The sequence below is a fragment of the Oreochromis aureus genome, linkage group 18 (genome assembly GCF_013358895.1).
Source record: "Oreochromis aureus strain Israel breed Guangdong linkage group 18, ZZ_aureus, whole genome shotgun sequence".
NCBI classification, from domain to species: Eukaryota; Metazoa; Chordata; class Actinopteri; order Cichliformes; family Cichlidae; genus Oreochromis; species Oreochromis aureus.
The window spans coordinates 6618742-6639669 of NC_052959.1; the positions used below are offsets into that span (position 1 = coordinate 6618742).

The 20928-nt window shown below is 41.8% G+C and overlaps 1 protein-coding gene across 1 annotated transcript in view; it reads right to left on the reverse strand.

The window, feature by feature from the left end:
• Nucleotides 1–2890: 2890 nt before the first annotated feature.
• Nucleotides 2891–20928, reverse strand: part of LOC116333758 — a 141027-nt gene continuing 122989 nt past the window's right edge. The window contains exons 8-14 of the mRNA XM_039602680.1: nucleotides 20257–20393; nucleotides 15939–16060; nucleotides 13278–13395; nucleotides 9222–9542; nucleotides 6708–6915; nucleotides 5170–5662; nucleotides 2891–4126 (exon numbers count right to left, since the gene is read on the reverse strand). Coding sequence (XP_039458614.1) covers nucleotides 3089–4126; nucleotides 5170–5662; nucleotides 6708–6915; nucleotides 9222–9542; nucleotides 13278–13395; nucleotides 15939–16060; nucleotides 20257–20393 — 2437 coding nt within the window. The 3' untranslated portion in view covers nucleotides 2891–3088. The remainder of the gene's footprint in view (nucleotides 4127–5169; nucleotides 5663–6707; nucleotides 6916–9221; nucleotides 9543–13277; nucleotides 13396–15938; nucleotides 16061–20256; nucleotides 20394–20928) is intronic.

The window sequence follows — 20928 nt, forward strand, 5'->3', positions numbered from 1 at the left end:
TGTCCAGTCTGCACAGTGGCACTGTATGGAAAAGTCTGTGGCTCAGGTAAAGGGTAGAGAGACACATATGGGTTTTGTTTCATGTCACCGGCTTCTCGACCGGTTAACAAAATGCTGCAGAAGACCTTGACAACAAGATTATGGTGGACCAAACTGGCGGACACTAGCGAAGCTGGCAGCCTGGTGTGACTTTACAAAGAATGAAACAGTGACACTTCTGCGATGGTGCGCCAAAGACGTCCATACATTCAAGTTGTGGCTAAATTCCTCTCTGGACTAAAGTAACTTTCAGGCTTAGTCTATGGTGGCCCTGAAAGGCCAAACGCACTGCAACTTGGGAAACGCCAGCAGATAGAAAAATGCTACAAAACAGAATCGAAGTGAATAAAACACAAGAGAAATTTTAAAAACATTATGAAAGGTCAAGAAATAAAAAAAACCCCTCCAAAATAAAAAGACAACTCACAAAAGACAATGTCGGTGTTTTTGGGGAGACGATATCATAACAGAACAGCTAACGTGACAAGCTAACAGTAAACGGCTACTAGCAAACCTCTATCTACGGTATTATGCGAATCGTGAGATTAAAAAACACATCGCCTGTACCCTTTTCTCCTTTGCAACACTGACAAATCGTTTCTTTTAAATGTGTCTTACTTCATCAGCAGCTGTTTCGTTACATTGCTGTCTCCCCAAAAACACTTTTCTTTCTTTTTCTGTTGTGTTTTTTTAAACTTTTGCTGTCATTTGTGAACTTTTGTAGAGTTTTTCTACTTGCTGGTGTTTCCACCGTAGCAATAAATACATTATAGAGCTAAGTTGTCATTTCACGCAAGAACATTTGCTTATGTAGACCATAATGCATCAGTAATTTGGCATTTGAATTGCATTGCCTGAAATGCACACAAGACACTTTTCCTTAATGTAGTGTTTGTCATATTTTTCAAGAGAAGCAACTATCTATAAAACCTCCACATCTCTCAGGCAGTGTAAAATTTATTATAAATCCTATTTATTCCACTTTTGAAGGCTATTAATTCAGATTTTAGGGAACACTGTGACTTTTTTTGTTTTGTTTTGTATACCCATTAGGGGGATTTCTCCTCACTCCACTGGATTTTCATCAAATTGGATCTTCACTGGCACAGGTTAGCTCACAGGCTTCCTGTAACTAATATTTTGCACAACAAACTTCTGCCAGAGGCCACATGTATAATTGAATCCTTGGCTTGTCCATCTCAGACGAAGAGCTAGCACACAGCAAACCCAAACACAGATGTTGAATACATGGTGTTGTTTTGAGTCCAGGAGGCAGTCCAGCGCAGTTAATCCATTTCTAATCTACAGTACATACAGGTAATCCCAACAGTGCTCCATTTTCAACATCTAAGTTCTGTTCTACACATTTTTTATTTTATTTTTTTACACATTTTAAATTTTATATACTCTTTTAGCAGTAATACTTAGTGGTATTTACAAATGTGTTTTTTTTTTACATACAGTCAAACATGATATCTTCGTTTAGCTGACATCTTATAAAACAACTGTAATCTTCGACATGATTCGTTATCTATTATTGAACATCACACAGTATAAAAGTGCATTCCAGCTGAAATCTCCAGCTCATTTGCATCCTGACCTTTTAACAAGAAATAAAATGAAAAAGAAAAAGCCTGTCTGTGGTTGTGTTTCACTACAATTTCATTAGAGATCTGTGGAAATGTTCCATTGGGCCGTACAAGCGTTTGGAGTGGAAACTGATTTTGTGGGGGTTTTTTTATTGTTGTTGTTGTAAAATCATGCATGTGAGACTGGGGGAGTGGGGTGGGCAAATTAAAAAAAAAAAGCAGACTTCTTTCATAAAAAAGACACATTTATGCCATCAATAACAGAGTCCTCACGGCCCCGTATGGTACACAGAATACTCGTGGATGGTTCGGCTTATGTAATTTACTGTAGTACAATCAAAGCCTTGTGGTGTTAATCAGTTCTTTAGTGTCGTCGCGTGTGTTTGTGTGTGAATCTTTGTAAACATACCAACACTCAACTACAAAATAGCTGGGGGGGATGGGGGTGGGAGGGGGGGCGAAGAACTGAGAGGGTCTGGGGAGGAGGAGGGGGGATCATATCCCTAAACCATTTAAATTTTTCACAATGTCTGTTTTTCCTCGTGGGCTGAGAGGAGGGAGAATCTTTTGCAGGATTTAAATGATTCATCATTTTCATTTGGAATGGAGTAGCAAGCTGAATAATTCACTTTTTCTGCCACTGCAGATGGAATAAAAAGTAACAGTTTCTGTACAATCATCTCACTTCCAAGACCATTTCTCTCTCTATACATCCTTGCCGCCCATTCCCTTTATAGTCAAACATCACTTTTTTTCCCTCCCCTGTGTCTTATCCTACTTTCTAAACTTCGTCGTTAACTGTTTTTCCCTGCCTCGTCGTCCTGAAAGCTAATGTTGCGGCATTACGCAGCATTAGTCATCAGTCTCATCTCGAAAATTGTCTCTGGGTATTTCGATTTCCCCCCGCCACTCTCTTTTGCTCCATCTCTGTTAAATATGCACGCATACGGCACGCGCTTGGTCGCGCACGTGTTCTCACGCACTTCTCACCGACTTTTCTCGCACGCAAACACTCACACACGCAGACACTGGGATCAGATCGGCGCGCCAGACGTCTTCCTTCTCGCCTCCTGCTGTTTCTCATTCCATACGTGAGAGCTGAATTTAATCGAGTCTTGGATGTTTGAGTTGTTTTTCTCTGTCCAAAGCGTTTAACAAATTGTTGCTGCCCCGAGCAGAAGCAGGCTCTGCATTGTCTCAGTATCTGTGCTCAACCATATCAGCGTTTCAACACTTATTGCTATAAATTACATCAATCACTCCCTCCCCTGCCCTCGCATTCTCCATCCTCCCTAGGCTCATTTTTCTCTGTCTCTTTTTATTACTTTGCCTCTTCATCTTTCTCCCCTTTAACTTCTCTTCACATTATTCGAGCTCAAGTTGCCTTTTCATCATCCTTCTTTTCCTCCCCTTCCTCTCTTACCCCCTTTTGCCCCTATTTGTTTCATTTATATCCTTCCTCAATCTTTCCCCTCTTCTCCAGCCCGCACTCCATCTTTTTTCACTTTCTTCTCAGGCTCCTCATTCATTTCTTTCTCTTTTTTGGCACCCTCGTCAACCTTTTCCTTATCTTCCCTCTCTTTCTCCCTGTCTTTGAAGAGCTGGGCTAATTTCTGGAATTGGGGACCCCACTCTTCCAGCCCCGCCCCCCAATCCTCCTTCTCTGAATCCTTCTCCCCTTCGCTCTCAAGTGAGCTGAGGGATCCAGCCCTGGACCCTGTTCCCTCCAGGCCATACACCTGCACAGAGTCGTACGGCGGCTGTGAGGGATCAAAGGTGACCTGGGCAAGGCGCAGACGTAGGAACTCACCCACTCGCAAAGCCAAGGAGGGACCCCCGTGCCCTGGTCCCCCTCTGGCTGCCTCCATTCCTGGAACCCAGTTGGCCCCAAAGCCCATCACACTGCCATATGTTGCCCGAGGCTGCCCGGGGAAGGGCAAAAGCTGAGGGGTCATATCCCTCCTGCCCAAAACATACCCTCCCATACCTACTCGATCGCGCCAGTCCCCGATAAAGCCAGGTGCTTCTGGGTAGACAGATGGAGTCCCGGTCAGTGATACTCCTCCACTTTCTCTGTCTGGCCTTGCCACTACAAAGTTGCTTCCCATCTCCAGTCCTCCTCTCCCCAGAGTGCCAGCGTAGTCCCTCTGTCCAGATACCTCCCCCTGCAGGACAGTGGCATAGTTGCGTCCACTGGCAGGTGGTTGTTGTTGTCCATCAGTGGAGGTGATCCCATTTCCATTTCCACCTCCACTTCCCCCTGCTCCTCCTCCTCCTCCACTCCCCCCTCCTCCTCCCCCTCCTCCACCAGAGTCAGATTCAGCCACAATGCCACCTGTGCGTTTGGGGGACATGCCGGTACGAGAGGCCCTGCGTCCTGCCATGGGGAGGGTAGCCGAGTCACACACCCAGCCTCCTACGCCGTGACCCTGGCCAATCAGGGAGCCGGATCGGGTCATGACAAGGTTGTGCTCCCTGGGCAATGTCTCCGACTGCACCTGGAGGGAACGTAGGCGAGCACGAGTGGTTTCAGTTCGGGGCTGGGGTTGGGAGTTAGGTTTGGTTACAGTAACACAAAATGGGATGAGACAATTTGCCAAAGGAGGAAGGGAAAATTTAATAACAGGTATATTAAATGTAGAAAGATAGGGAAGAGTGATGACATATTGCCCGCGTGAAGGAAAAAAACAGGAGATGATGATGATAAAAAGTGATTCACGTGAAGGAGAGACAGGCAGACAGTGAGCAGAAGAGGGAAAGCAGAGTTGGAAGAAGACATAGACATTAATTGATCACTAGAATGAGCTAACACTGCACTGTGATAGGGAGATGGAAAGGGAAGAGATAGAGAGATAAAATATTTGAAAATTAAATAAAGCTAGGGCCAGGGGCCTTGCCATGGCCCTAATAAATAAAAGCATAAGGACAAAAAGAAAGAATAAAGCAGGATATGATGTGTCGTCATCATCCCCCAACAACGTCCAGGACATTTCTGCGACTGTACAGAGATTAAAAGTGTGGCAGTGCTTTAATCACTGCAGTAGTTCAGTATATTAGTTTGATTTCAAAACCTTATAATGATTTTATATTTGCTTAATGACTTTCTCACGTTTTCGTTTACTTATTTAATTGAATAATTAAGTCATTGATTCAGCTTTAATGATGTCTTCAATGCGGCCATCTACTGCTAATCGACTAATTTATTCCGTTATAATTAACGATTCACAGCAACGGCTACCGCTTTTTGCATCTTATTGAAATATTTAGCCTCCCATCAATCTATGTTTTAAGCTGTGTTGCAGAATGAGTTCCTGTGCTGCATTCAACACAAATATGCAAGTGTGCGTTTGAATAATGTAGATGGGAAGACATCAAAATTCTACCAAACAGCAATGTTGGGTTCTCTGGGCATCACTGCTAAATAGTGGCGTTATGTTTTAGACCCTAGTGTCCCTCATCGTCTCTCTGTTTCGCTTGCACATTTATTTAAGCTCATGTGTGTTTAGCATGTGTTTAGTGTGAAGCTCACTGTCATCCTTACCCAGTCCACATTTTGACTGAGGTTAACTTTGTCCTCACTGCTCCCTTCTGTACAGTTGCTTGCGGTTCCCGTTCCTCCTCCTCCTCTGTCCTGGCTGTCGCTGGTTCTCGGCGTCCCTCCGTCAGACGTGCTCACCCCACTCTGGGGTGCGGTCCCGTCACGGCTTTCCGTCCGACTCCCCGTTCGACTTCCTGTGCTGAGATCCGTTGGAGCTATGTACACCGCCCCAGACTCCATCGGCCCGACCATGGCCCCTTGGTTCTGGATAACCAGGGAATGGTCCGGCTGGCCTCCAGGAAAGCGGTACGCCAGCTCCGCCAAGCCTGGTTCGAACGTTCCTCCTGGGGTGCGACGGAGAATGGGTAACGTGTGGCTGCTGTAGCAGAGACGACCGTACAGGGGTCCTGCCGGTCCTGAGTAGTTGTGATCCACGCCTGGATTCTGAGCCCAGCTATAGGTGCGAGATTTGTCTTGACCACGATGTGAGTAACGACTGCAAGACAAAAAAAGGGCATATGATTGGTCTAAATCTGACCATTTTATGCCTGCTTTTGAATACTGCTTGCTGCCGGGGAAACATCTTTGGTCATTTTTTAAACAGTTTTATTCTTTTAAACCATGACTTGTGGTTTTGTGTTTCACTCTATATTCACACTGTAAGATATTCTGCTGAGACATTTGTCCACCTTGGGATGGGAAAAAATAACCAGGTGAGAAATATGAAGGGCTTACTGTGTGATTTTGTTTGGACTGAAAACTTGTGATTCCACGGACAGAATTTCAAAAGAAAAAAAGTGATGCAGTGCAGCTAGGGCCAAAATAACCTCTGTTTTAATACAAAGTTTCTTTCATAATGAACGCTCCAAATCTTACAGTTCACTCCAAGAAGAACAAGCTACAGCAGCGCTCGACTCAACTATGCGCTCCTTTGTTACATGGCGCCAACAGAAATTAGAAATTAAAAGTCTCACAAAGGTAGTTAATATTGCAGGAATATTGCACTGGATTGCATTAGATTTAGACGGTTTTTCATGTTGCTGTGTCCACCTCCATAAACTGTGAGAAGCAATTTTCGATCAACTAAAAGCAGCCTTTGTACTTGTTTATGGCCTCTCCATATGGCTTGCATGAATCCGGGAGCTAATTATTAGTCCAAAGGCAATAACAATGTTTCACAGGAACATCAAAGTGGGTGCAAACAACTCTCTGATGTAGCAGAACATAAATGAGTTTTAGCAAAATGAGCACAACAAAGTGGCCTCCTAGGACTGCCAAGCTTGATAGCCTTCTGTTTGAGCGTTTTGATTGGTGGCTGATTATGACCTGCGAGTTGTGGCTTAAACAGTTACTTAAGTGGATCAGTTAAGAGCCGGACTGCGACGAATGGTTTCACTCTGAAGGCGTAAATAATATTTTCTTTTCAGCATGTAATGAAAGGTCCGCTGCGATGGTTTGATTAAATTAAAAAAGACCCATTTATATATATATGCATCACCACATGCAAACAAACCCTCCCACACACCCCTCCGCCTGCTTACACGTTCCTGCTGTCCAGCGTGCGATAGCCGCGTGAGCGCGAGCTGTGCGGGGCACTCTGGAGGGCGGCAATGTCAAAGGCAGCTGTGTCGGCCTCGCCTCCGCCCTCGTCGTCATACGTTATGATGTTCTCGCGTACGTCGTCCTCCTCCAGCGGTGACAGCGAGTCGCGCTTCTGACGCCGCAGCGACAATGACAGGGCACTCACCGCTGCCGAGGGGGTGGCAACGGGAATAACGGATATTGAGGCATAGGAGAGAAATTGGAAAAAGAGTGATGAACAAGGGAGAAGGGGGGGCAGAAGTCACAGGGGAAATAAAGGAAAGGAGGAAGAGGTGTGTGTGTGTGTGTGTGTGTGTGTGTGTGTGTGTGTGTGTGTGTGTGTGAGCAAGGGAGAAAAATTCAAGCAGACAAAGAGGTGAAACACACAGAGACAAAACGAATACAGAGAGTCCTTGGGTTAGAGGGCTGGTATATCATATCAGCAGACTGCATGCCTCCACTAGGTAATTGACTTTGAGCTCCAGCCAGCCAAATGGATGCTTTATTGTCCCATGACTCCATGACTCTTATTGCATATTCCCAATATCGAGAGCTAAATTTGACCCTGGACTGTGGCAACGAACCAAATGATGCCTTTGTGACTTTTAACAGGTTTGCAAACACAACATTAGCATTGGGCAGCAGAATCAGCCTTCCCATACCCACTGACATCAAACTCTGGGAACAGTGTTTTTTGTTTTTTTTTTTCAATTTAATTTTCCAGGGGAAAGGCACGGACGCAGGTCTAGATTAGGTTCCTGCACTAGGATCGTGTTGGTAGAAAAACAGATAGGGGACACCTATGATAATAGAATTAGTATGCTTAATAAGTGGGGGAAATCCTATTCTTGTATGTGCTGAACTTTCTGGATGCAAATAGGGAGAAAATGAGAACCAAGCTGAAAAGTGCATAAATATTCAGGAAGGCACCCGATCCAAATAAGACCCCAGTCAGAAATCAAGGACAAGAAGAATTGAGCATCCTGTTAAAGTTGCTGAGGGTACACTGGTGGAAGGTGACACCTCATAATTTCTCTCATTATTGGCTTGCCAGCTCATTTGTACATTTCAAGGATGCAATTTTTTTTTTCCACTCCAATGTAGAATTTCTGAGTGGACATGTTGATCAACTCTCTGAATTTGGACCCTCACAGGTTACTAGAAGGCTAGTTAGTTGATCGACTTACATTGCCCATATTCTTTTCTTAATATATTCCACTCACTCGCTCTTAGACAGCTCTCCCTATCGTCTGTGCAAACTGTTTTGGTATTTATAGAAATCCAAACCGTGCCGAATCTGCTCGGGTGCTTATTTATATTTGCAGTGTATGATTTGATTTAACAAACACTAATGTGCTTGTGTTTCCATACGGCTGTATCGCAGGAGGTTAAGCTGCCGCGGTAAGTAAATCTACAGCCTTAATATAGTTGGAGGCCACATTATTTGATTTCTATGGAACTAATTCAATGATGCCTAAATGGAGTGGGAAAACTCTAAGCCTTTATAACTGTTTGAGGAATAACCTTTATAACGTGATGTGTGTATATTTATCTGTTAAAGACAGCCTCTGTCCACGGGGCAAAGTTGCCAAATGGCTCGATGGCTACCTCGTGTGAACCCCGCTCCTTTTTAATAACTGATGAAGGTGATGACAGAGGTTCTTTAAGGACATTTGGCATTCTGTAGAAGGCCCGGTTATTATAGTGTTTAGAAATAGAAAAAGCAGAATTGTACTCCTGCCCACGATCATGCCATTATCACTTAGTGAACTAAATTCTTAACTTCACTAAATCCACTGAGCACGATCACCTTCACGCCATGTCGCGTCTCCCACTTGATTGAACTGGCCCCTTCCAGAATGATAATGCCTTTATCAACAAGGCATGAGTGATTTCAACAGACTCAATAGAAATGACAATGATGCTGGCTATCAGCCAGTCTCCTCAGCAACTAGACATTATCCAATTGAGCATTTGAGTTTCTGCAAAGGTGGCTGTGACATTTTATTATGCTGCTATCAAAAACCGGAGGGCCCAGATAATCACTCAAAATTGTTATTTTAGCTGTGATTAGAGCTGACCTTGCCAAGGGAAATAACTGGACCAAAATTGCGAGGAAAAGTAAACCTGTATCGAGCAGCTGTGACTAAGAGAAATATTTACGCTGCTGCTTTCATTATTTTCATATGCAGATTAAGCATCCAGGGATGTAGTTGAAGGTAAACAAGCCCTAAACGCTATTTACTCAACTTTCTATTTGTAGAATGGCATTAAATGCATTTCTAGGGAGTAAATATTTATGATATAACTTCATATTATATCATAATGTACATAACACTAAGTGCTGTTACAAAAGCCATGATGTAAGTTATATAAACAAGGGTCTTTAACCATTTTACTTTCGCTTTTGGCATTATCTTAAGCCAAGCCCAGATTTAATCTCTCTCAAGCTTTATGAGCTATTAAGTATTTACCCAGTAATGTAGCAACACAAGCCAGGATAGCCAGCAAGGCAGCTGTACTGAGCCCAGGGGAGGGCAGTGTGGACTGCTGAGGAAGACACACTGCTTCTCTCTCCCAGTCCCATTCGCCCTCGGTCTGTTTGTCCTTGTCTTTCTCCCCGGCTCGTGCCCCTCCTTTCAGGCAGGGACAGACGGACACAGTGACCGTCCCAGTGCTGGTGAGGCCAGACGTCCCATCCCTCAGGACGAGCGGCACGTAGAGGGTCAAGGTGGAGGATGGGGAACGGGACAGTGGCTGGATCTGGGACAGCAACACCAAGCTGGCTGTGGGGCCTGAAGAAGAGTTGACAGATAGGAAGAAACTTTGAGTCCACTGTTAACCACATGCTACAGTGTTGTTTGCAGAATGGAGGCAGGACGTTCCAATTTGGAAATTATGCCCAGAAATGAATGTCCTCATGTTTGCAAATGTGCGACTGCAGTCAGCTGGTGACGGGTTTGTACCACAAAGGAATGGAGCAGGCAAAAATATTTAGCCCCTCTTTTATTTTTACTATTTTCGTTCACTTCCCTTCTAATTTGAGCTACAGTGTTCCACAGCAGAATAACAATGATACTAATTTTACAGGATGAATCTACTAGAGTGTTACAAATTGGGCAGAGAGTATATTTTTCGCTGCCGCAGCCAGACACTTCATGATTTATGGCTCCAGATAGGCTGCAAAACTTAAACATAAATTCTAATATACTTTCACATTTAAAATTATTGTTTGAATAATGTGGTGCCATTAGATCCATCTGTATGATCCTTTTCAAAGACTCCCACACTTGTCCTGGTTAATGACACAACAAAGTATGTACAGAAGAAAGCCTGTACAAAGCACTGACTTTTACAACACACTTGTATGTTTTCATGAAAGGAATACATCATAAGCCCGTTTTTTTTTTAAGATGTTGTAATGGACATCGATGATGAGAGGCTCACATACAGCAATTTAAAAGGACAGAGAGCAGCAATAACAAAAGAGGTAATGGCCTGTATTGATCTGACTCTCACTTTTGAGAAAAAGAACTGCGGAGGATCTGTGTGGGAGATGTTTTTAGAATTACACACACAAGGCCACAAAAATATAGCCGCTGACACGAAAGCAGGTTTTCATTAGCATGAATGGCACTGGGAATGAAAACATGACAAACGCGATTATCAAAAAGATCTTCAGCGATCCAAATGATAGATCAAATCATTGTCTTTTTAAACAAAGAAAGTAATGTAGCATTTTGTCAGACAAGCTGTCCACACGGGAGCTGAGGATGATCTTATTGTCTCTCTGTTCTACTGTTGGATGACACATCAAAGAGGTCTTTGATTTCACATGTCACTGAGTTTATAATACTCATCCATGATCTGGCGAGTTAACTTGGTTTTGTCTGGTTTAGGAAGAGCTGGGAGTTTGGTCACCAGTTTGGTAGTAAAATTAGTTAAAGAGTAGTCGGATCTTCACCTGCTGACGAATGTAAGCACATATCTTAATCTGGCAGGAGTGGGGAACTCCAGGCCTCAAGGGCCAGTGTCCTGCAGGTTTTAGATATCACCCATACCAGGTCTCTGGAGAACTTCAAGACATGTTGAGGAGGTAATTTAGCCATTTAAATCAGCTGTGTTGGATCAAGGACACATCTAAGACCTGCAGGACCCTTGAGTCCTGAAGTTCCCCCATCCCTGTCTTAAGTTCTATATTTAGCATGTTTTAGCTAATACAGCTAAGTTAGTAGACAATCAAAGCATTTTTCAGCTAAAAGGCAGTTTTTTGGTCAGAATTAATGGAGAACAAAACAAAACTAAAAGGAGTGTTAATGTTAGACTCAGAATCAGCATGTAGCCAGAACTATGACTTAAAATGAGAATGAATGTCATCCTGTGTTTGCTGGATTTTCAATTGGATGTTTTCAAATTCCCCATATTCGCCATATTGTGTTTACTGATGAGTCAAGGCTGAGAAATTTGTTGCCAAGCTACACTCACAGACCACTCGATTAGTTACATCATGCTACTTTTCCCTCCAGAACTGCCTTTATTCTTCATGGCATAGATTCAACAAGGTGCTGGAAACATTTCCTCCGAGATTTTGTTCCATATTGAAATGACAGCAGCACACAGCTGCTGCACATTTGTCAGCTGCACCCATGATGTAAATCTCCTGTTCCATCACATCCCAGAAGTGCTCTCTCTGATTTAGATCTGGTGACTTTCATGTTGTTTACGCCAAAATTTTACCCGACTATCTGGATTTTGCAGCAGAACTTGAGACTCATCACAAAGTTTTTTTTTAAACCTTTTATTGCCCAACTTTGTTGAGTCTGTGAAAACTGTAGTCTCAGTTTCTTGTTCTTAGCTGACAGGAGAGGCACCTGGGTTGGTCTGGTAGCCCATCTGCTTCAAGGCTGACCGTGTTGTGCATTCAGAGATGCTCTTCTGCATACCTTGGTTTTACCAAGTGCTTAGAAGTTACTGTTGCTTTCCAATCATCTTGAAGGAGTCTGGCCTTTCTTCTAAGGCCTCAACAAAGCAACTCTCACTATTTTCTCTTTTTCAGGTGAGGAGATTCAGATTTTGTGGTATTATTCAGTACATCAGAATTTTCTGCCGCATTCAAAGTTAATTAAATCACCTTTTCCCCCCATTTTGACACTCGGTTTGCATTTCAATAGGTCATCTTGACCATGTCAACACTGAATGTCATGTGAGTGGCTGATCAGAATACATGTGTGTTAATGAGCACTTGAACAGGTATACCTACAACTAATACACCTGTTCAAGTGTCCAAGGTGTGCACATGGAATACTATATTATACACTTCAATATGCTGCAGACATCTTTAGCTAATATGACGCACAAATCAAACTTTCAAGTGCAGAGGGATGAGCAGTGTGCAGAATGCATAAGCACACATAAAAGTATTCTGTGGAGTTTTTATCTGCTAGTGGTGCAATGTTTTGATTTGCATTACTGTCCTCAACCGCAACTGTGCAGCACATACCAACTGAAGAGCTTCACCGATTTCATGCTGTTCCACAACAGTTATTGTGTCAAAGGAAAAAAAATGTAGCAATGCAGAAGCAAAGACGTGAAAAGAAAAAAGAATGCCAGCTGATGTAATCAAGCCTGCACTCTTCAAAATATTGAAAAATGTCACTTTTGCAAATGTTTTATCTTTTATTCAGCACGCCGTTGAGGCCTCAAGGAAGCAAACACTGTGTTTTTGCACTGACTCAAAGTATGTGTTTACACGAAAACTCCACAGGTGATGCATAATTGCAAAAAAATGTATTTGTGAGCCAATTAACTTGTTTTTGTGTAGAGAAATGTAAATGTGAGCTAAGACAACAAAATTCTTGTGCATCCAATTTTAGGAGACTACATATTTGCTCAAGGATGCAAAAATATCCCCACACATGCACGGCTTGATGCGAACAGTTACACAGAAACGGCAGCACATTGCATCCCTGAATTAAAACAGTCATATCAAATGTATGTTTGTATGATATTAAAGGACTATACGTGTGTAATTGTGCAAAACAAAGAGCGAGGACACGACAAGTATTCAGGGGGAAAAACGCACTGAAAACAAACAAGTAGCTAAATTAAATTCAGTTGACGCTAATTAAACGAAGCAGCTTTGATTTCTTCAAAAGCTTCTCAGTGGAAATACTAAGTTTACATGGTCGTGGGGAAGAAGATGGATTTAGAGGATATGGGAAGGAAAACAAGAGGGACGAACAAAAGAGGGGAGGATAACAAAGCAAAACAATGGGGCCACCAGACATGGGAGATGGATGGTAGGAGACAGAGGTAGGGACAGAAAAAGGGAAGGGAGTGGTTTTGAGAGGAACGTGAAAGAAAGAGAATAGAAGGAAAGATGAAGATGGGAAGAGAAGGGCAGAAAAAAATATATATGTGGGATTAAGGGCCTTCGAAAAGTGGGGGGAAAAACAGTGTATCTGCCAAGGGAGGAGCAGACAAACAAGAATTAAGAGAACTACACAGAGAAGGAAAGATTGAGTGCCTACCACCGCTGTCCCTGACGCTGAAGTTGAGGGCAGCGCTGGACTCTGGAGGGATGCTGAAATACACGGTGCTGTCATTCCCACCCTCATCTCTATCAATCGCCCGCAACACCTGCACCACCTGAAACACAGAGATAGAGAGCAAGGGAGACCGGGTGAGGGGAGGGTGTGAATGAATGTGTGTGAGTCCGCGTGTGTGTGTGTGTGTTTCGAGGAAAAGCATAGAGAGAGAACGGAAAAGGAGGAAGAAAAAACACTTACACAGAGAGAGCTTTTAGCCACAAATAAAAAAAAACATTAGCCGACACTGGCAGAATGAAAACAAGTCAAACAATTAGCATAGTGACATAAGTGAACTGTGTTTGATACTCACACCAAATAAATAACCGTGTGTGTGTGTGTGTGTGTGTGTGTGTGTGTGTGTGTGAGAATCCCCTTTTTTGTAAATACAGTGCCGTGCAGCTTTCGGTGTTGTAAAGGCATCTACACAAGTCCTCATTGGCAATCTTAACTAAATTAATCTTAAAGAAATCTCCCGCAGACTGAGCTGATGGGTAATTTCTTTTTAATGAAACTCTCTGTTCGTCATTATGCAGAGTGCTCTTTCAGCAACGCTTTCGAGTGCTCGATACGAGACTCAGTGCGGGGATGAAGGGTGCCGCGTGCTCTTTGAGTTAGTCGGTGTCTGTAGGCCTTGAGAAGATTTGCTAAGAACAGTTGCATTATGTTATCCGATGCTGTGGGTGAATATTCAAACAGGCTTTGCCTAATGGCGTGTCATACAGAGATGTGCATATACTACCCCAAACACACTGGGAAGACATCATAGCCTTTCTTTTATGAACTGCGTGCCGCTCACTCAAATTGCAGCATGCACAAACATGAACATCACAGGCAAAAACAAATCAACGTCGTTGCCATAGAATCACAGATTTCGTGGTGACACAAAGGCATGAGCAGAGCAATGAAAACACCAGTGGAAACAAAAAAAATACACAACAGATGGGCCACGACACCAAAATGATAGTGACGGAGCCAGCATGGAAAACAGAATATGGAGGCACAGAAAGGAGAGCAAAGCAGGGTTTCCAAGGGGAGGCTGAAGAGCAAAGGGATGATTTCTATAATTGAGATAGGATCGAGTGAGAAAAACACGATGCAGAGAAACAGACAAGAACACAAATAAAGCAGGAAGGAGGGAGGCAGCCTGGGAGGAGGCTCGAGTTTAATTACAATGCAAATAGCTGCTGCGTTCTGATAACAGGCCATGGAGGATTCACCTGGCTCCATGGTGAATGAGTATGCTGTAGCTGCATGTGGCCATATCTGAAGGGATACAGCTTTGTTCTGCCACACTCTATATGCTCCAAGCTGAATACTCATCGACTGTTTGTGTTGTAATTATACGACTGTACATGAACATTAAATACAACGTTTGCATATGTTTTGCATATGACATAGTAACACAAATTTATTATGAATATGTGTATAATTAGAATATGTGGCGTGTGGTGGGCTGTATGGCTCAAGGAAGGCTTTGGCCAATATAAAGAAGAGCGCAAGGTAACGTTAACATTTGCTGAAATAGTGTGGCCATCGAGCTAAGTGACACAACGTCAAGATAGTTATTTAACGGGAAGCTAACTTGTCTGGATGTTTACCAGGTTTTGTGTTTATGGTATGAAATTTGGGGCTTTTAATGCAAATCTGAAAACTGTAACTTCTAAAATATGTATGTAAAATAATCATTATTTATTATTTTACAATTATTATTAATAACTACATTGATTATCAAAATTGTTTGATTATTGAATGATTAAAGTTCATCCAGCCACAGCTTCTCAGGCTTCAGATATAACTGGTTTTGAAGCTTCTGCTCATACGTATACATAAAAAAGTCAGTCCTATCTGATCTTATCTTATCTTATCTTATCTTATCTTATCTTATCTTACCTTATTTTAATATAAAATAAAGAGGTGAAAACAATGAATATGCTGAAAATGTTTCTTTCTGTTCATTTAAAATTTACTGAGGCTAATAAGGCTAGCAGTTTGGCCACGAACCAATGGCCACTGGTTGGTGACTATAACCATGTGATCAGTTATGTGACTTTTGTAACAAAAACTGTATTCAAACCAACGATATGTAGGATTTGACTGAAACATGTGAGGCTATAGTATTAGCAGTGTGTCTAAAAAGCGTTTTCAGTCATGCATTTTGCATGTCTGACAGAACAGCTTCTATTTCAGTCAGTCCAGATGTCTACTCTGGCTTTTACATTCTGATTGCATTATACCCCTGCCACTCTATTTGTAAGCTTTTACCCATGCAACTGCAGTGATTGTGTGTTGGGCTCTGACACCTCGAAAAACCACGAATGCCACACATGTAGACACAAAGACAACACAGCTGCTGCTGCTGTGTAGTCATCACTTAAAGTCTTTTCACATCTTCTTGAAAAATTACAGTCTTTAGCACTGCTGGCAGTCCAAGTACCTAAACTGAGAAATATGTAGTGCCAGAATGTAGTTCCAGGAATAACCCGGGCTTGTTTCCTTAACATTGGGACTATCGTGTTTTAGTCAAGCGTTTTCTTTAAAATGAACATTTTATATACACTGGAATGGAAATAAAGACCTCAAGTAATTTAAACACATACTGACCTGTCCGATGGAGGAGGAGTCACACATGGCTGTGTTGTACTGCCTGTCCAGCTCAGGTGCATTGTCATTCAGATCTAAGGTCTCTATTGCAACTAGAACTCTGGAGACTTGGCTGGGATTGTCTGAAAGAGCCAGAGAAAAGCATATTAGAACGTAGCCTCCAAACACACGCACACACAGCTGTATAAACTAAATAATATGAACACAATGTCAAAACGGCAAAAGACACTACTGAGTACAATACAAATACAGTGGTGCAAGTTATCGGTCCATTAATCCCATGCAGTCGTCCTCATAGGCATAATCAAGTATTTCAAGACTTTGTCCAAAAACTTCACATTACATCACATTAGTGAGAGTACAATTGGCTAAATAAACAGCAGTGCATTTGGTTTCATTTGGCTTGTGTTACAGCTCGCAGGCTCCCAGCTGGAGTATGACTGATGCTTCCATATCAGTTAAAATTTTCCTCATCAAACTGTTCTTTTCATAGCCAGCACTTCTCGCAGCATAAAGTGTGTGTGTGTGTTTTCTCAAGAAAGAGAGAGAAAAGGCAGAAGAGGGATGCAGAAGGCAGCGAATCTGCATGCAGTTACACAAGAGCGCAGTTTAAATGGATTGGCATAAGGTCCCCTACACCCCATTCACTCGGCTATACGCACACTTGAACATGAAGTTCTCACAAGCCGCGCTCGAAACACATGAAGTTAGCATTTTGAACACTCATCATTACATTTTAGGCAGCTATGACACAACCCAGGCTCACCAGCACACATCCTTTATCTAGGCAGGCAACCCTGAAACACATTGGACTACACTTTCTGTAAACCGAGCCACACACATACACACATTCATAACATTCCCACACCATGTTTTCAAACCAACAGCAGTAACACTGTGTCATGGATGACAGCAACTGGTTCCCATCGCTGAAAAGCTGAAAATGAGCTCTTGCTGTAATGCCACAGGGTGAGCTGGCCTGCCTGTGGCCATGGCAGGGCTCCTACTGTGCTTTATGTCAACACAGTCTCCAACAGTCTGTTTATTAGATAGAGCTCATTATTCAAGACAGGCACTCAGTGTGCTGCCGCCACAGTCCTACCAACACATTGCTGCCACAAGGAACCCTGAGTAGATTTTAAGTAAAGATTAAGTTTGTCCAGAACAAAACTTGGCAGGAAAACAACTTCTTTTTCCTTGAGCACAGCAGACACTGGATGGAATTCTCCAACAATACTTCTACTCATAAACAAACCAGTTGGATTATTTTTGAGTGCTTTTATGACTTGTCATCTGCCAGACACAGCTACTGGAGCAAAGCCAGGATTTAACAGGATGCTGGTGTTAATTTTAATACGTCCGTACAGCAAACTGAACAAGAAAACAGGTTGTCACTGACTTCTAAAAATACATAAATGCAGAGAGAAAAAAAGTCAAATCAGTGACGTTAAAGAAAAGAAAGAAATGCTTGAATAATTACATTAAATTATCCAGTCCTTAATTCATTCAGTTTGTCCAAAAACAAGACATTGTGTATTTTTTCACTAACAAAATATCTTCGCAAGTGCATCCGCACAACATGCAATATTGCGTTCAGCTTGCTCTTTTTGGGAGCTGTGACACCAAGAGTGCAATGGGCTGCGTAAATAAAGATATGTGTTCAGAGTTAAAATAAAGAACTATGAAGTCACCCTCTCTACAGTAATTAATAGATGAAAAAAGCATTTATAGATTAATAGATGAAAAAAATGATGAGTGAATTTGTTTAAATTAGATAGCTATATTAAAATACTTAAAAGTATTAAAAGTCTAATTTTACTATAATACACAAAATCTCAATGTCTTGGTTTGTCTGTAAATGCCATCAGAAGTTGAGCAACCAAACTTGGCATACAGATACACTTAAACCCCTAAAGGTTCTTCTCTATATCATTTATTATGTTATCATGTTGCCTAACAGCTGAACACTAACCAAAATGACCCTTTTTTTTTTTAACATTTATGCATCTATACCACTTTATAAAAGCATCATATTGTTTTCATTTCACAACAATATGATTTAATTTATTCTAGATTATTAAATATATTGTGATGATTACAGTATCAATGTGATTATATGATTTAACAAGTTACTGTAAAATGGATATGTTCCAGTTACAATAATGTGTTACAAAGTTTAATGAATTATACCCTCAAATGGAAATTATTTCTTCTCATCAATATTATGTTTAAGGTTAATGTCTGGATTTATTTAAAACTGATGAATATTAGGGTTACAATAAAATAACTTTATTGTAGAGTTTGTCATATACATTAAAATCAGAAAATGTCACAACACTACTTCATTTGGTGCTTCTAATAGACATATTTCTCAGGGTCATAGTTTGTGAAGCCGAAAGCTTAAGTAAGCTTAAAAATAAATGATTTACATTTAAATAAGCTGCGAAGGCTGTGCCATCCATTAACTAACCTGGCTGAAGGGCATTTTAAGAAAAGCCGATATGGTGTTATTTACTATTTTTCTTGTCAAGAAATTGAATGAAAAATAACATATTCTTTAACGATGTATCCTTGTACTAAAATAAGAATAAAAAATAATAAATTAACCACAAGTTTGGAATTGGATGATATGTTCCGTCATGGCAGTGAAGGTTGTCACATACACACAGTGATAAATACTACACTGCATGTATATTAATACATACACAATAGAAACCAGCTAATGCATTCCTATTTACTCCTGTTTGAGTATGTTTGAGCCTCCCTCCATAAAGGGACGGAGAGGTCAGTAACAATACTCAGCTGTGGCATTTAAACGATGCTCAGTTGATAGTAAGTGAACTAAAGTGTAGAATGTAAAGAAAATAACCGCCACACCTGTTTACAGTTGATAAAAGGTAGGATGGATTTGTTGAGCCTGTGTGAATTGCAGCCACAGTTTCCTGTTCTTTGCTGACAGGAGTGGCAACCGGTGTGATCGTCTGCTGCTGAAGCCCATCTGCTTCAAGGTTTGACCTGTTATGCATTCAGAGATGTTCTTCTGTGTACTTTGGTCCTAGCGAGTGGTTACAACCAAAGTTTGCCATTCTCCTCTGACCTCTGATGTCAACAAGGCATATTCTCCCCGAAAACTGCTGCTCACTGGATATTTTCTCTTTTTCTAATAAAGCTCTTCTCACTAGAGAAGCTTGTATAGCAAAATCCGAGTTTCTGAAATGCTCAGTCTAGACCAACAACCATGTCACATTCAAATTTACTTAAACCACCTTTTTCTAGCCAGTGTCTCAGTTTGAATTTCAGCAGGGTTTCTATGTCTGAATGCACTGAACTGCTGTCATATGATTGGGTGATTAATGAGTGTTGGAGCTGGTGTACCTACTGAAGTGGCTGCTATCCTGCTACCTGATGGATGAACACGTATCTTTAACACATTTACATCCGACAGCAATTTTAAGCTAGTTGTTCTGGAACATCTGTTATTGTTGCCAAGCCTCTACGTGAACAAGCAAAGAGAGTTAAAGTGTGTTATTACAGGATGTAGGGGCTGAGCGGTAATTGGGCCTACTGGACTATAATTGGCTTTACTTCTGCCAATGTGAACAGATTTATGAAAGAATCAACACCACATTAAATATATACTCATTAAATCAAAATTCATTATTAATTAAATTGCACAAATGACAAGAGACAAAATTAGATAACCTTAATCATAGCTGAAAGCGTCACAGCAGCTACTAGTGGAACTTACTGATGCTCTTGCCCCTTGCATTTTCTATTTATCATTTTTTCCTGAGCGAACCTGTATAACTTGAACTTAACTGTGAACTGTCTTGTTGCTTGACATCCTACATACTTGGAAACTGAAAGATGTTTACCGATCCCCTGTGCTATCATGTTCTGTCTGCAAATCAAGGCCTGAGTTCGATTTGTTGCTTTAATTCAGTGTTTCCAGTTGAATCCTTACGAGAACAGATCTATTGCGGCATCAGATAACTCACACAATACGGATCAATTGATTCGCTGACGCGCTGTAACAAACTGTTCATGGCGCCAAACAGCATTCCTCTCATGGTTTGATGACTTGAGAGCTAAGCCGCTTAGTAAACTGCATCATACAGTGGATACTGTGCCTTTCAGATAGCGTAAAAAACTCAGTTTATAGTCTCTTAAACCTCTTACTCATCAGTGGTTAAGGTGTCAGAGGTGGGGAAAATGCTAGCTTCGTTGTCAAGGGTTAGCTCTAATAAAATAAATAATCCAATGAAAGAGTTCTAACGATGTCTCCGGATTAAGTGTTGTAAGCAGAGCGACCTCTGACCTCTCTGGGTGGCGATGACTGTAATGTTGTGCCAGTGCTCACGCTCCCGGTCCAGCTCCATCGCTGTGGTGATGAGACCGGTCTCTGGTGTGATACGAAACAGAGCCTCTGGGTCTGACTGAGGATCAATGGAGAACCTGAAGAAGAGAAAGTTGAGTTTGAGGATATAGACGGGTGAAATGAGGAGAGGGCAGGGAGAAATATCGAAAGAATGAGTGAAAGGAAGATGCAAGCGGGGAAGGCAGTGGGGTGCGGAGCGAAAGAAGCAGACAGGGCAAGTGTGTGAGGGAGCGATAAGGAAGTCGGCATTCAAATGGCCAAAGAATTAATATAGTGAGATTATCACAGCTGATAAGAGTTCTTTTGAAGTGCTACCGATTATCTAAATATCTCCATGAATATACCAGCTATCATTCCTCCCCACATACTCGCTTTTAGCACTTCTGCTTTTAATTGGGATACGGTTTTCTGTGGTTTTTACAGACAAATTGCTTGCTTCCCTCCTCATACTATTTGAGACAAAACCCACCGCAAACACAAGCGATGCACTGGAAGCTGCAAGCGTCTGTGGTTTCTGTCTGGCTCGTGGGAACACTGTGTGGGCATTTGGTTGGCTTATATTTATTTGGTTAGCTCTTATTGTTGTGTCTTGTTTCTTTTAGCTGAAGAGCC